Source organism: Chionomys nivalis, chromosome 15 (genome assembly GCF_950005125.1).
Source record: "Chionomys nivalis chromosome 15, mChiNiv1.1, whole genome shotgun sequence".
Classification (NCBI taxonomy): domain Eukaryota; kingdom Metazoa; phylum Chordata; class Mammalia; order Rodentia; family Cricetidae; genus Chionomys; species Chionomys nivalis.
Window position 1 is genome coordinate 5,538,589 of NC_080100.1, and position 17,281 is coordinate 5,555,869.

The window sequence follows — 17,281 nt, forward strand, 5'->3', positions numbered from 1 at the left end:
GAAACAACAGTAATCAGCCACCCCAGGATGTGGTCAAGCATCTCAACTCCCCGATATCCAGAAAATCAGCAATGACGCCCACAAAGTCAACATGAAGCAGTCATAAGAGACCTTATGATGCCCCATTCCCACCCATTAAGACCCCCAACCCCAAATTTTTATAATAAACAAAAAGGTGGAATGTAATTATTCAGCCACAGATAAGGCTGCACTTCCGGGTTCTAAAGGCGAGCACTTGCAGATGGGCCCTCAAGCGTGGAGATGCCTAAATGTTAAAGGTCCCCAGCATGACCCACAGGAGCATGCATGGTTTCATCCACTATGACTCAGTTAAACCTTTGCACACATGCGTGAGCCGGTCACCTGCGTCAGCTGCGTATGACAGTCATGCCAAACCCCTGTGCGCATGTGCTAGTCACGCCAACCCCCTGTGCGCATGTGCTAGGCAGCTTATAAAAGCTGGACACATCCCCCCCTCCCCCTCTCCCCCCTCCCTCCCTCCCTCCCCCCTCCTCCCCCTCCCTCCCTCCCTCCCTCCCTCCCTCCCTCCCTCCCTCCCTCCCTCCCTCCCTCCCTCCCTCTCTCTCTCTCTCTCTCTCTCTCTCTCTCTCTCCACACTGATTCCCAGGTCTATGTGCACTCCCTCTAATGAACTCCTGAGCATGTTTGTTGCGTGTTCCGTGTTTCCTTCTCACTCATGCCTGGTAATTTCAGATGGACTACAGCTACAGCGAGTGTTCTGCTGCAGAGCTGGGGAGGAGACTGGAGTACTGGGCTGCAGGGAATGCAGGGAGAGCTGAAGATCTGCAGTTAGTCTTCCTGCTTCGCTGGCCGGAGTGGTCTGCGGGTTCCCAGAAAGTGCCGGCTAGGGAGTGGGAGAAAGCAATGAGTAAGACCGGACGTGGGTTAGGAGGGTAAGATCTGTGTAACCCCCTGGAGATGGGGGCAGGGAAGAATGGGGCACGTGAACAAATGGTCTGCAGAGCTAGAGATGATAAAGGGGCTTTGGGTTTGAGGAGCTGGAGGGGAGGTGAAGATCTGTGGGTATATTTTGTTTATGCTATATAAGAAATAGAGCTTGCCTATAGATCAGAGGGCAGAGCTAGTCACGAGGTAACCATAGAGGTCGGGAGGTCTTTACAAATAGACAGGAAGTGATATGGCTGAACAGAAAGAGGAATGTAAGGCGGGAGGAGACGGGAAGTCAGCCCTATTTCACCGAAGAGTTAGGAAGGTAAGAGTTAGCTGTGGCTTGCTCTTTCACTCTCTGATAATTCAGGATTTCCCTGATATCAGGCTCCGACTTTTTATTAATAATACCAATCAGAAATTGTGCAAAAACTGGTGCCCAACTTTACAGCGCGAACCCATGAAAAAGCTGTTTGCCGGTGCTTTGTAGCCACGGGAACGTGTAGGAGTTGCACTTGAAACTTCTGCTGGAGTCACTGCCCCGCTGGCTAGGTTTTCTTTCTTTTTTTCCCCCCAAACCTCTGATCCAGTTTTGGATTTTCCTGGTGTAGTCTCTTTATAGCAACCTTCAGGGCCCCCTACTTATTCTTTCCAGGATGGCTGGGGGAATAAAGAGTCAGCCACTCCTCGTTACAGACAACACCCACCTTCTTCTCTGTCCTTGCCACTGCCTGCCATATTCCTTCCCCCTGGAACCACTCCTCAGTAAATTGTGCCCATTTTTGATCTTTCCCCTCATCCGTCTCCTCCCATGCCCACCTGGCCAGTTGGTTGTATTCAGATTTTTTAGACTTCTCCCAGCCTCTGACCTTTTCCTTACTCACCTATGCAGGAGGCAGAGCAGCAGGGTGAAAACAAGCTCTAAGGGCCATAATAGTTGGACCGACGTTATACAGACACTGAGAGACCATGGATGCCAGTCCAGACTGCTATGCCCAGTGAAGCTTTCAATCACCACAGATGGAGTAAACAATATCCCATGAAAAACCAGATTTAAACAATACATATCTGTAAATCCAGCCCTACAGAAAGTACTAGATCTACCCCTCATACCTGATCCCTCGTTTTGGTCTTCACCAGTCCTCAGTTCATTTGTCAAATCTATTTTGTTTCCCCTTCCCAGGCAGTTTAATGCATCCCACAGAGCCCTCGTCTTTGGTTAACCTCTCTACATCTATGGGTTGAAGATTTATTATCATTCACTTAATGGATACTATCCACTTAGAAGTGAATACATACCATATTTGTCTTTCTATAGGTTACCTCTCTCAGGATGCTTTTTTCCTAGTTCCATTCATATGCCTACAATCTGCATGGTGTCATTTTAAAAATAGCTGGGTAATACTCTGTGTGTAATGTACCTGTAGATGGTTTTGTCTCTTTCCTGCCAGACAGCTCGCAAATAAATGACAGATATACTTATTAATTATAAAACAAGAGCCAATAGCTTAGGTTTGCTGCTAACTAGCTCTTACAACTTGTATTAACCTATTTTTATCAAGCTATTTTTGACTGGTTTATTTGCTTTATAACCTTTATTCTGTAGTGCCCATGCTACTTCCTCCCTCTCTGTCTGACATCTCTCCCCTTCTCCTTGCCAGCATCCTGTGCCTGAAAATCCTGCCTAGCTATTGCCCATTCCACTTTTTATGAAACCAATCAGAATGACACATCTTTACAATGCATGAAAAGATTCCATAGCATGGACCACATTTTGATGTTTCATTCCACTATTGAAGGACATCTAAGTTATTTCCAATTACTGATAATGATGTGGATGTGAGTGGTGTGGATTATCCTTCTATGTGTTTTTATTGGTTAGTGAATAAAGCAGTTTTGACCAATGGTTTAGCAGAATAAAGCAGGGCGGGGCTGAATGGTTTCAAAGGCTTTATCACATTCACCCTATTTGTAGGGTTTCTATCCACACTATTTCTCTTTTGATATCTTTTAGGGTCTGAAGAAGTAGAAAACATTTCATGAACATTTTGGCATTTGTATTATTTTAGTGAAGTTTGAACTCAGCTCTGCCCTATCAAAAGGCCAAGGCAGTTTCTTTATTCAACCAAGGAAAGCAACACAAATACACAAGGACCTCCCACACCACCCTGTGCACAGGAAGTTGTGATGGAACATAGAAGCCCTTGCCGCAAACATGGCACTGGTAGGGTTTCTCTCATGTATGAATTTTCTTGTGTGATGATAATACTGATGGGCTTTTGAAGGTTTTGCCACATACTTCACATTTGTAGGGTTTTTCTCCTGTATGAATCCTCTTGTGGACAGAAAGTCCTGATGGACTGCTATAGGCTTTGTCACACACTTCACACTGGTAGGGTTTCTCTCCTGTATGAATTCTCTTGTGTTCAGAAAGTTGTGATGGAAAACAGAAGGCCTTCCCACACACTTCACATTTGTGGGGCTTCTGTCCTGTATGAACTCTTTTGTGTTTTGAAAGTAATGATGGAGATTGGAAGGCCTTGCCACATACTTCACACACGTAGGGTTTCTCTCCTGTATGAATTCTCTTGTGTACAGAAAGTTGGTATGAACCATAGAAAGCCTTGCCACATACTTCACACACATAGGGTTTCTCTCCTGTATGAATCCTCTTGTGTTCAGAAAGTCGTGATGGAAAATAGAAGGCCTTGCCACATACTTCACACTTGTACGGTTTCTCTCCTGTATGAATTCTCTTGTGTTCAGAAAGTCGTGATGGAAAATAGAAGCCCTTGCCACATACTTCACACTTGTAGGGTTTCTCTCCTGTATGAATTCTCTTGTGTTCAGAAAGTTGTGACGGAAAATAGAAGGCCTTTCCACATATATCACACTTGTAGGGTTTCTGTCCTGTATGAACTCTTTTGTGTTTTGAAAGTAATGACGGAGCATGAAAGGCCTTGTCACACACTTCACAGTTGTAGGGTTTCTCTCCTGTATGAATTCTCCTGTGCACACAAAGTAATGATGGAAAATGGAAGGCCTTACCACATTCTTCACACTTATATGGCTTCTTTCTTAAATTAATTTTCTGGTGGCTAATAGGTTGTGAGTTACAAGGAAGGGTTTTGCCACATTCTTTGCTTATATAGTATCTGTTTCCTGTTGAGTAAAGGTTCGGAAATGAATAAAACCTGAGCAAAATTCTCTATATTTATGTTTTTTTTTTTTAAAAAAAGAAGCATTGGCCCATACCTGTATTTTTCAATATAAATAATATTACATTCAAATTTCTAAAGCTGAATTCAGTGGAGCCAAATTAAAAGCATCATGATTGATTAAAATTATGTAATTAGTAGTTAAAGACAAAGAACATGACAACATAGAACATAGGAACAAATGAATTTCAATCAATGTCAAACATATAAGGAACATATTAATGTCAACCATTAAGCAAACAAAACTATGATGCTATTTTAAATGAGTCACGTAAATACATACAGAAATTTTATGTCTAAATGACCACAAAGTATAAAAGTAGTCCAAGTTGGAAGACACATAATTTCAAACTTCATATATATTAGATGGGTAGAATTTAGTCTTGAAAGGTATGAAAATTCAGCTGCATGTCTAGAAAACTGTGTATTTCAATATTAAATAATATATTTCAAGGACTGAAGATAGAAGTATTTATGCAAATTTCAAGAATGAGAATCTATTGACTAACTTACGAAAAATAAATCATGTTCAGCTAGAAATTACAGAACTTGGTCAGGTACTGTAAACAGAAGCTGACCTGATGGCAGGACAGAGCATGACAGAATCAATGCATCATAAACATCCTCTTCTCACAGCAAAACACAAACAAAATTCTTTAAACTGTATGTCCATCAGAACCTTGTGAGTCAGTGTTGGTGATAGAGCCTGGCTTTCTGCTGGATCTCTGGCCTCTTACCCTGGCCCCTGGCCCCTCATTCCTACACACCTGTTTCCATGGCAGCTGCTCCTTGTCTCTTCATATCTGAAGATCCTGGTCCTTGTTCCAGAAATGTGATCAGGTATGGCTTAGAGGAGGCAAGTCCTGTTCATGGGAAAGAGAACATCATTATTAGTGTGTTCTCCTGGGGATCACATGTCCTCTCTACGACTGTATATAAAGGAAGGAGAGGACACAGTCAATGATTATAGAGGATTAGTTCTTCATGAATTTCCTGATGGGGCCATCAGAATGCTTAGGAGGAAATGAGGATGTGCAGGTACTGAGGTTCATGCTCCCCAGTTACAAGTAAAAATATGAAAATCAAAGCGTGTGGTATTCTTTTTAACATGGATGCTTCCCACTCATGCCCCTTACTTTATAACTTTACCCCCAATATAAAGGACACATATAAAAATGTTGGGAAGGTGTTATGAACACGAGAAGAAATAAAATCATTCTAAGGTATATGAATACTCTCCTTAAGTTCCCTAAAATTTGTCCCATAAGTTTCATTGTTTGAAGCACAAGCATCCTAGTGATACTGTAGAAAGAAATCCAGTTTTATGTTGAACGTTAATTAAGAGTTTACCATGGAAGTTTCCCTCCTCCATGTGGTAGAATATTACTTCAATGTGTGTTGATTTTGTTCATCCCCTGGAACATGTGATTAACGATGGAAGGTTAGGTTACATTTGTTTGACTAAATAAAATTCACCTGTGCTCAGGATGCTGAGTCAGCAACGAGCTGACTGGAAGAGGTAGGAAGGAGCCAGGTGGAGAAGGGCTTTTAAGTCCGGGTGTGGAAAAAAATGAGAGCTTTTTCATAGACACAGCAAGGAGAGGAGGTGAGCTATTTGCTATTCTTCCCCTCTGCGAAGAGGAAGTGCACCTCAGCCTCCAAATCTTGAGTTCTTCAGGACAGAGATTCATACAAGTTCCCTTCATAGCTTTGAAAGAGGCGGTGCATGAGGGAACAGAATTCCGTCAGGCTGCAGCTCCTGTGGCACAAGCACTGCTGGTAGTGCTGGAGCTGCAGTTCCTGCTTAGCAGAGTCATGACCTAAAAGGCAACAACAATTTAAAAACAGGACAACCCACCCAGGAACACAAGGTTGCTGAAATTCTCCAACATCACATCCCTGTACAGATTCCACTGATCAGGGTCCAGCCATTCACACTCCTCTGCAGAGAAATCAATGGCCACATCGCTGAAAGACAGCATTTCCTGAAACAAAGAAAATAAATAAAAACTATGTATTATATTAATTAAAACAGGAAGAAAAACACAAATTATGAGAGGCATCTGTATTCTGGATATAAATCTAAAGGTCACCAAGAGTGAGAAGAGAGCTAGAAGCCCTTCTGATATAGGTAAAAAATATACCTAAAATATGTCTTATGTAATATTGTGATGTTGCACAGAATTCATTATTAAGAACAGTGAATGACAGAAGACCCTGAAAGTACAACGGAAATTTTACTTTTAAGAACTATAAAGTAGCCGGGTGGTGGTGGCGCACGCCTTTAATCCCAGCACTCGGGAGGCAGAGGCAGGCGGATCTCTGTGAGTTCGAGACCAGCCTGGTCTACAAGAGCTAGTTCCAGGACAGGCTCCAAAACCACAGAGAAACCCTGTCTCGAAAAACCAAAAAAAAAAAAAAAAAAAAGAAAAGAAAAGAAAAGAACTATAAAGTGGAGAGTGAGTGTATCTCCAGAAGAGTACTGTTGAGGATGGAAAGGTGGTTTAGTAGTAAAAAGCACTGACTGCTCTTCCAAAGGACCTGGGGCAGATTCCCCACAGCCACATGGCTGCTCACAACTGTTTGTTCCAAAGGATCAGACAATCTCTTTTACAAGGACACTAGCATTACAACCAGGCACACAACATGGATAAATAAATAATAAAAATCTTGAAATAAAATACGCATTTTTGTCCCATGCTAATATCATTATACACCAAACATAACATACATTTGTCATGTTAGAGAGCCATGGTGATGGAGAGGGTACTGCTCAGCCCATATGAACAATCACAAACGATAAATTCAATGAAGATGCAGATCTGATCCAGCAATTCTGGGCTGAGGTTTGGCTTCCTGAGCATGCACAGAGTGATGCAAATGTCTGTGCCCAGGGACTTGAATTTCTGCCACCGGGAGGCAGAAAAACGAACACTTTGTAGACAAAATGGAATTACGAGTATTTTAAACAAACTTCTAATGAGGCAATTTAGCAATAAGTTCAGTGGCTGTGGGGACTTACACTGACTCAACTTTCTCAGACGTCCTCATGAAAGGACAAAGGGAATGATGCAGAAGGCACAGCTTGAAGGAAATGCCGGATGTTTATTCACCTGGAAGCCTGGAGTGGATGTTGCCTTACACAGTGGAGATCTTCTCCTAGTCTTTGGATCCATCACCTGAATCTCGACATCACCCCAAACCCAAGGCATTGTCCTAATTCTGAGCTTTGTCTCTCAGTGAATAAAGCCAATCCTTATGAAAGTGGTCCCATGTAATTTGCATTCTCAGTGAATAAAGCCTAAGCTTATGTTTACTACAAATCAGTCCTCCTTATACCTTTACTCTGATCTCTGTTCCTCTGTGAGTAAGAAGCCACTCTTAGGGTAAAGGTCACAGATGTCTCACCAAAGTGATGTATATTGAAAATAATTTCCAGTGTAGACGTGGCTAAAGCTTTGCTGTCACAATGTTGAGATGGAGTCCATTTCCAAAAGTTTAATTGTGTTATAATTTGTAAGGAAAATAAACTGCTTGGTCAAACTCTAGAAATTTTTGAACCAGTGCTGGCTAAAGTGATGTTAACCCGGGTTTCATTCTTAACTTCATGTGGATACTCTCCCTACCAGCAATAAAGCTTGGAGGAACAAACACAAGGTGGGACTTGGTCCTAGGAGAAGTTAAGGAAGTTTTTCTTTCAGTAGAAATTCGGGAAAACTGACAAAAGAACTCATTTAAATGGTTCATGACCTTTAATGAAAGCGTGGGATAAATACAGGTTCTTTTCAATATCCTGTGACAGTGTTTATTACACTTAGTGAAATATTTGATCAGATCCAAAGAATGAAATATTCAGAGCAATACCTCTGCCACTTTATTATCATAGGAACTAATGTAACAAGACCCCATGGGGGAGGAGAGAAAAATACTTGTCAATCATTTAGGTAAACAATTGGAATGGGAGACAAAGGAAACAAAACAAAACACAGGTGCACACATGATGGCGTAAGTCATAAACAATCCCACACCAGTCTGGAATTATGATTAATAGGGTGGTATTTATTTAAAGGGGAAAAAAACTTACAGATCACCGTCCCAGACAACAGCCCTCTGCGCAATTAGGAAGAAGTCTAGTCGCTGGAACCGGAGCAGGAAGAGAGCGAGGAGGGAAGTAGCCGCTTTTTTAAAGGGAAAGAGACCACGCCCCAATGGGCTGGTATCTCAGTGACTATTGGCCGGAGGAGCGGAAGGACCTCCCACAACACACACATACACGTATACGGAATAAGCAAAAACGTAACATTTTTCTCTTGCTGGACACATCTTGGCAGGTCACAGCCAGGCTCAGTATATTAACTAGTTGCTTGGCTTCCAGGCCAGCCATGTTTGTTTAGTCGTCCTGAGCAATTTGAATGAAATTCAAAGTCCCAGTTCCTAGAAAGGGTTGGCAGGGCATTGCAGGTACAGCGTGGGCCAACTTGGCTGTCCCAGATTTTGGATTTTGTTGTTGTTGTTATCTGCTGATTCTTGTTATTTTGATTTTCCTGAAGAGTAGTAATAACTCAGTATAGACTGATTAATGGTCTGTTCATAGGAAAAATTAAAATGGGCAAAAATTAAAAGTTCTATAGTGAAACATTAAATTAGAGCATAAAACACTCAAGCTGACACTGTTTAAATTCCCTGAGTTATTAGTCTTGCAATATATGGATAATATTCTCTTCTGCTCATTTGTCAAATCTGTATTTAAATGAGTGCTTAACTTTCATGGTAAATAAACTAAAATAGCAAAATTTAATTTTAGCTATTTCAGTTGGGTAAATGCTAACCTGTCTATTACGACTGATTTGGCTCTGCTCTTCAAGTAGCTTTCTGAAAACTTCGCTACTAGAAAATATAACTATTTGATTGACAGCGAGACCCCAGCCCTCTAACGCCCTTATATTCAAAAAGTCTGGAATGTAATATTAAGTTGGAAGCATCACCCCAGTCCCTGCCTTGGGGTGCCAATGGAGAGCCAATGGGGCAGAAAACTCCATCTCAAGCCCCATCCCCTGGGAAGCCTCACCCCAGCCCCTCCCCCTGGGAGTTGCCTTAGTCCAGACTCCACCTCCGGAAAAGCACACCAAATGCTGACCCCACCCCAGGGTCAGCAGGAAAAAGAACACGTGGTGTCGGGTTTTGCGTGTCCTGACCCCTGTCCCCACCACGCTTTCCGGGCCACCTGGAAGTGCTGCATTTATTAAACGTGGGTGTCTTTGATTTGGTCTAATCTGATCTGATTGGAATTCTTTTCGCAGGTGGAGAGGCTCCTCTTAAGGATTGTTTCCAACAATAATAACACCCGAAACAGAACAGGTTATTAGCTGGTTAAGTAATGTTGTTGGATAGTTTACAGATTTAATCCCTTATTGGTAAAGAACTTCAGTGATTATTACACCACTAAATAAAATGCAGGATGGGCATTTGTTCTGTACTAATTGGCAGGTAGCAGTATCATCTTACTCAGGATCTATAATCACTGTGGTGGTTTGAGCAGGTATGGCCCCCATGAATTCTTATGTTTGAATGCTTGACCCATGGGAAGTGGCACTATTAGTGTGTCGATGTGGAGTCAAGCTTTGAGTTCTCATACATGCTCAAGCCAAACCCAATTCTTGCTGCCTTTGGATCAAGATACAGAACTCTCAGCTCCTTCTCCAGCACCATGTCTGTGTGCATGCCACCCACCATGATGATAACGGACTAAAACGTCTGAACTATAAGCTCACCCCAAATAAATGTTTTCCTTTATAAGAATTGCCATGGTCATGGAGTCTACTCACAGCAACAGAAACCGTAACTAAGACAATCACTATCCAAAGGATACCTTTAAAAAAAAACACTCTATAGGTTTTGCCTAGAATTATATCTAAAAATCTTATAGAGATTACTTTTAATGCTTTTATAAATGGATTTTCGAAAGAACAAGGGGGCCTAAGTTTTATATAAAATTCCACATACTCCATAGAAAATATTTTACTTATTCCTGCGTTGTAAAACTCAACAGTATAAAGTTGCTATTACCAATGTTTTTTTTTTCGAGACAGGGTTTCTCCGTAGTTTTTGGTTCCTGTCCTGGAACTAGCTCTTGTAGACCAGGCTGGCCTCAAACTCCCAGAGATCCACCTGCCTCTGCCTCCCAAGTGCTGGGATTAAAGGCGTGCGCCACCACCGCTTGGCATCAATAAACTTTTTAAAAGTATTTTCCAACCATTGAATATTTTGACTAACCTTATACATAAATTATCACATGAAGCATAGAAACATATCTGTTCTCTATAAATTCTTAATTTCAGGATTAATAAATTCATTAGTATGGTGGAAAAAAACGTATCAAAAATTCAGCTTGAGCCGGGCGGCGGTGGCGCACGCCTTTAATCCCAGCACTTGGGAGGCAGAGGCAGGCGGATCTCTGTGAGTTCGAGACCAGCCTGGTCTACAGAGCTAGTTCCAGGACAGGCTCCAAACCCACAGAGAAACCCTGTCTCGAAAGAAACCAAAAAAAAAAAAAAAAACCCAAAAAAAACCAAACAAACAAAAAACAAAAACAAAACAACAACAACAAAAAACCCCAAGTTAATAGTAAGTCACACTATAAATGATTCATTTCTTCCATGCACTCCAAACCATGTTTGTAGTCAAGCTCAGTACAAACGTAATTCATTTATGAGAACAAGGTGTAGTCTTCTGTACATGTTTTCATATAGAGAAGTAACTACACAGAATGCTTGTTTAAAATTAGGACTACTTAATAGATTAATACTTAATACTCAAAATCATTAGAGACATAAGGAATATAGCATTTAAAATATTTAATAATTGACAAGGACCATCTGGATTACACTTTCTGCTCCAACTTATTCTTCTCAGATTGGTGATGTTGATAGAAAACTGGAGATTTTTCCATTTAGCAGCAACACTAACGAAACAAATAAGTAAATATGATGCCTTTAATTGCTAAAATATACTGGTGTCCTTAATGGAACAAAAATTTAAAATAATGTAATCAGGCCTGTGATTAAAAAACTAATGAAGAATAAAATGAATCTACAAAAAATTTAAAATTTTTCCTCTGGGCAATATGATGGGCTAAAAATAAAAAATGCAGAGATAAGGCCATGTTTTCCAAATTTCCTTAGAGGCCAAAAAGGTTCAAAAGAAATTACAACTATTAGAAGTTATATTATCTTCAAATTTTCACCTCTAGTTATTTTTGGTACAGCCTGAGAATCTGTTCTATCAGAGTATCTTCAGGATGTAGTAAAAACTAACGCCTGCCAGCTAGTTTTCCTCCACGGAATAGCTACACTTTGAGGCTGTTCACATTTTTTTATCATTTATAATATCAGTTGGATATATAATTTAGTGTTTACTTGAAAAACTATTTTCTACTTTAGAATTTTTTTCACAACTTCTATGTATCCTATTACAGAATAGGAGAGAATGCCTGAACTCCAAATAGAAATTGTCCTAAATTTTGAACACTTATAAGTGATCAGACACTGGCAAGGGAGGAGATTAAAGGGGGCTCACAAACACCTACCCCCATTAAAGAAATCATTTTCTACACTTAAAGGCATCATTTTATTCCAAGCTTCTAGTGCACAACTAGTAATAAAGAGACGTTAGCTTAATATCTGAAACTATGTGCATGTATGGAACCTTCTCTGCGGTAAATTTTGCAGAGATCTGTGATAAAATTCACTATGGTCATGGATAGCATCTAACCCTGACTAGTCAGCTATGGAACACAGCACAAAGGTTTGGGAGCTCCAGTAAAATAACCGTCGTGTCGTATCTAGAACTTGGCTTTGTCAAATAACACTAAGCACGTCCTTCCTAGGTCTCTCATTATAACCAAATACTAATACAGTGCAGTAGGGACCAGAAACTGCACTCTCTTCTCTAGACCAATGAGAATCCTGACTACAGCCATTCAGAGTCAGCTGGTAGCAGCAGGCTTCCCCGGAGGTGCTGGAAAGTGAGCTCCCGGCACAGCCTCGGGGGGCCGGCAGCCGACCCGCCCTGTCGGGGAGCGAAATCCCGGGAGAACAGGAGCAGCAGGAGACCCAGCACCGACCCCATCGTCCTCTCCCTAGAGCGGACCTAAATCCTGGCGCAACCTAGGTTGGAACAGCACCTCCAAAGTGGGCTTTTTCCTGCTTCCCATGGCCCCGTGCCCACTCCTTCCACGAAGGTCCTACGGGCTCCCCCTGCACGATCCCTCAGACCTGTTGGGCTGCCCTGCACCCCGAACCAACCTGAGCTCAGAGATGTAACCCCAGCACGGTAGTTAAACACTTGAGTCCAAATTGGAGAGGGAAGCACGTGAGAGTGTAAACTGCACAGAAGGTAGTCAAAAAGCACTACAGGGATCCTTGGTTGTGACGTCACAATATGTGAAACTACATTTCCCATAAGTCTGTGTAATGGAGATTCCAGCACTCGCTGGAAGCATGTGACCTTCGGAAAGAATTGAAACAAGCGATCTGATCTCCACTGGTAGAGGAAGACACACAGGGAGTCAGGATGCTCTTAAAATCTTCAGAATGCAAACTGAGGTATTTGGATGTGAGTGGAGACCTTACAGTTCTGTTTATTACATTTATTAGTTATTTTTGTCACTTTACAGTGATTTCACACACAGGTCTGCTTGATATAGAAACTTACTCCAGAGTAAAACATTCATTTAGACTCTTTTTACTTTGAGACAATTACCAGAATCTCACATGGGAAAGTCACTGCTAAACCTTTGAAATGAAATATGAGCAGAGAGAGGCTCTGTGTTGTGTGTAGGAAAATCACCTTGGGTCCTAACAGGTGTGCGCACATGGTTGAGGTAGTCAGTGAAGTCCTGTAATAGGGAACTAAGATGGGCTAACATTTGAGTAAGTAGGTGGTCAGGAATGGGAGAGGCAGGGTGTTAGAACTGGTCACCTACGCGTGAGTTCAGAGGGCGAGATGGAAAAAGGCATTTGGGAAGAGCCCTAAGCCTAAGAAGGGCCAGAGGCAAAAGTTTTACCCAGTTGAGGTGAAGCTCCTATGACATCTTAACAAGAACATTTTTTTTAAGGAACAGTTAGTTCGTTCTACCTTCCCTGAAGACTGAGGGGTGGTGTGGGATATGAAAATGCCAGGGAATGTTATGAGCCTTAGACAAAGTTTGAGAAATCTGGGAAGTAAACTCTGGGCTATTATCTGACTGAAAAGAGGTTGGGATTCTAAACCAGGGGATGATTTCTTGGAGAACATCGGAAACTGTCTGCGTCCTCTTGTTAGTGGTGGGAAATGTTTCAATCCACCCAGACATGTTGTCCACCAAAACCAGGAGATATTTAACTTGTCTGACTGTGGGCATATGAGTAAATCAAGCTGCCAGTGAGTTCCTGAAGTGAAGCCCAGGCCTGTGGGTGGGCAAAGGGAAGCTACGATATTTGGTCTTGGGATCTGACTTTTGACAGATTTTACAAGAGGCAGTGATAGGTTTTAAGAACTCTAAGTCCTCAGAGGTGGGTTGGAGGTGAGCTTTGACAAAATGAAACAGAGCTTTGCTATTAGGAAGAAAGAGCTGACGTATGTAGGACAGAATTCGCTGGGTGTCAGTGAGATTGTGGACTGTACTGTATGAACCCCCCGAGGTGATTGAGGTAGGTTTGGGCTCTGGAATGCTACTGTTCTTTCTATAATGGTCTCTCTGTCCCTTTAAGAGACAAGCCACACCCATTCCCTCTCCCATCTACCAAGGCAAGCTCGTCTTCAGCTTCCAGCTTGAGTCTGTTCCTTTTCTGTCTCCCTCTCAAAGAGACAGCTTCTGCCTCTCCCTTCTCTCCACTTCTCCCTGTTCTCTTTCTCTCTCCTTCTCTCCCTCTCTGTGCTCATCTCCCCTCCCTTCCATAAACCACTAAATAAATACCCAACCTCACACTGAATGGTGTGCCTATCCAGATCTCTTTCTCTTGCCCATTGCGTGGCTCCCTGTCTGGGACCAGCCACCTTTGGAGAACTGTGGCATGGTCTCATGGAGTGCCCATCTGTCTATCTCTTCTTGTGGGACTTGCTGCCCCTCATGGCCGTTGGGGAACTGTGCCATCCCTGCCTGGGACTGGCTGCTCTCAGGACCTGTTCCTCACTGCTGCTGCAGCACTTCACTTAACCCATTACATTGGTGTCGTGAGAATAGGGAGGCACTCCGGCCCTGAGCCCCTCTCCCAAGGTTCCACAAGCTTGAATGCGATTTCATTGCACACCATTGGCTTTAATTGGTGAGTTTCCCTCATTCTGGTCAGTTTGACCATTTTTCCAAACCTGAGGAACTGACCATTAAGCTCCTGGAAATCTTTTGGTGTTCCCAAAAATGGGGTGATAGCCCCCACCATGGTCTTTACAGCTACTGTTGTGCCCTTCACTGGCATTAATCTCTGGATTGCTTCCCTTAGCTAAAATTGTATTTGGATAACCCATGGTGGTCCTTCTGTGCCTGAGGGCCCAGGGTCTCTCAGATTCTTCTTTCTCTTTTTTCTTTTTTTCCCATCTTGAAAGGCTGATCAGAGCAGCAACTTGCTACTCAAGCTTCCAAGTCGCCTCTACTGGATACAGTCAGGCTGTAGCATCCCACCTCCTACAGGTTCTGGGGTGTTTGCCGCCGATCTACACCCCGCCTATGGGGGAGACATCCCATTAGAGACCTTGTGGTGTCACCTTTTCACTGATTTTCACGGTTTCTGCTATGGGTAGCAAGCCATCCAAGCCCATCAATCCAGCCTCTCCCCTGAGATGCCTTTTAGAGGCCCTAAAACCCCAGGCCTTAATGCCCTACTTCTTCAGCTCCTACCCTCACTCTGCCGGTGTTCCACTGGCTCCAATTTTATTGGAGCTTTCTAACTACTGTCAGTGCACTGGCAAATGGAAGGAGTTTCCTCAAACTGTCCCAGCCAGTGCTACTGCTGCCAACAAGATTCATTGGATATACAAAGTGGCTATTTCCAATCCAGTCTTTTGCTCCCTGCCATGGCTTGTGGCATGGTGGCTCAGCAACAGGGAGAATCACACCTCTAGGTTTCTCTTATTATTAAGCTTAAAATTCCTGCAGCTCAAAAATCATGGCTTTTTCATACAACATGTGACCACTGCCATTTTGACTGAGGTCAGGCAACCTTACCACCATCTTAACTGAGGTCAGGTGACTTCACTGCCATTTTAACTGAGTGGCTTTTCCATACAACATGTGACTGCTGCCATTTTCACTGAGGTCAGAACCTTAACACCATCTTAACTGAGGTCAGGTGACTTTGCTGCCATCTTGTCTGAGAGTCAGGTCAGGTGACCAAGTTCTCCATCTTTACTGAGGTATTACCTGCCTGGTTCCCCAGTGTTAACTCTGTTACATGGGTGACCTTACTGCCATCTTAACTGAGGTCAAGTGACTTCACCACCATCTTAACTGAGAGCCAGGTCAGGTGACCAAGCTCTGCCATCTTTAATGAGGTATTCCCTGTCTGGTCCCCCAGTGCTGATTCTGTTGCATGTGTGTTTTGCACAGTGGCATGCCTTTGGTAAAGACCACGATGAGCATCCACTCTGCACAATTTTTGTTCACTCTGTGTTTGTGTTTACATGCAACTTAAATGCACCTATGTTTGCTGTTAAATGTTATAATTGTTCTTTGTATCTCATTCAGACTACAAAGCAATGTTTCATGTTTTAAACTGGTATGTACTTTTAAGTCTCTTACAGTATGATATATTTAATCCAACCCTGATTTAAAATATATTAAGCTGTTCTCTACTATTGTCTGTTCTGCCGTTAACCTTCTATTACAAGCAGTTGTTTTTTCTTTCTGTTTTTTTACGAGTGTAAATCTTACCTGCTAAGTTGAGAGCCAGTACAGTTAAGCTTGGACTCAGCTCCTCAGGCAGATTCTATACTGGAATTATAACTTATCTATAACTGGTAAACAGCCCTCAACTGCTAGGAGATCTCAGGAATATGACATTTAAATATTTAATTATTAAAAGACTCTTCATTACAAAAAGAGACAGGTTGGCTCCTAGCAGTACCATTCTATTTCCTCCAAAGAAGACAGAAGACAAATGGGCACAGAACAACATCCACCTGCAATTTGTGTCAAGGGCCAAATACTAACTACTAGGCAAAACTGCCTTTCATGTAAACTGAAAATCTCCAGAAGTGGACAGAATCACTGGAATCAACAGCATAGCTGCTCAGATCAAGGCAGGCTTGTCTTCCTACAGATTTCTTAGCCCACAGGATTTTCTGGAGCCTGACAGGTTCTGTGCTTCAAAACAAAAGGCAAATATGATTTTCAGTGACCACGGAGAACCCTGAGGAGTAGCTTGTAGGTCCCATCCAAGTAAGTTCTCTGTTGTTGTTTAATCAATAACTCAAGTAAAATTTTATCCTTCTAAAAGATCTCTGATGCAGTTTGACAGCTGAGAGGTTTTGCCAGTTTAAAAGGACAACTTCACCAAACAAACTTCAACAAAATACAAATAAAAGACCTGTAAGTAATAAAAGTGTGAGGACAATTACAAGTTATCAAATTTCTCTCTCACGCTGCCTTCTTTAGTCTTAAAAATATTTTCATTGTGCAAAAACATCGGTCACAGTCATTCTGATATAAATATGCTGCTGTTTAAGACTTTTGTTTTCACAAACTGAAAAATTCTTGTGAGTTCCAGGGAGCCAAATTGAAGGATCCACCTTAAACAGGTTAGATACACCCCCCTCAATTCACTGGTCCTAATTTTTTTTTCCTAAACTTAACTTTGACCTCTGTTCTGACAATACCTTAAACAGGTGTAAGAGACATCATACATTTCTATACTACAAACATCAGACAGGAACAAACAGACCAGCTATGCCAGGATGTGACCAGCACCCAGCTTTCTCAGGTCCCACCCCAAGATGACACCCACAAATAAGCAGGAAGCAGTCTTGAGAATCTGCTGCCCCAATTCCTTTATTTATTTATTTATTTATTTATTTTTATTTTTATTTTTTATTTTTGAGACAGGGTTTCTCCATAGCGTTTTGGTTCCTGTCCTGGAACTAGCTCTTGTAGACCAGGCTGGCCTCGAATTCACAGAGATCCA

General features: G+C 42.2%; 1 protein-coding gene across 1 annotated transcript in view; it reads right to left on the reverse strand.

The window, feature by feature from the left end:
* Nucleotides 1–2,860: 2,860 nt before the first annotated feature.
* LOC130887669 (zinc finger protein 208-like) overlaps nucleotides 2,861–17,281 on the reverse strand; it is a 53,615-nt gene continuing 39,194 nt past the window's right edge. The window contains 1 exon segment of the mRNA XM_057790212.1: nucleotides 2,861–3,986. Coding sequence (XP_057646195.1) covers nucleotides 3,005–3,986 — 982 coding nt within the window. The 3' untranslated portion in view covers nucleotides 2,861–3,004.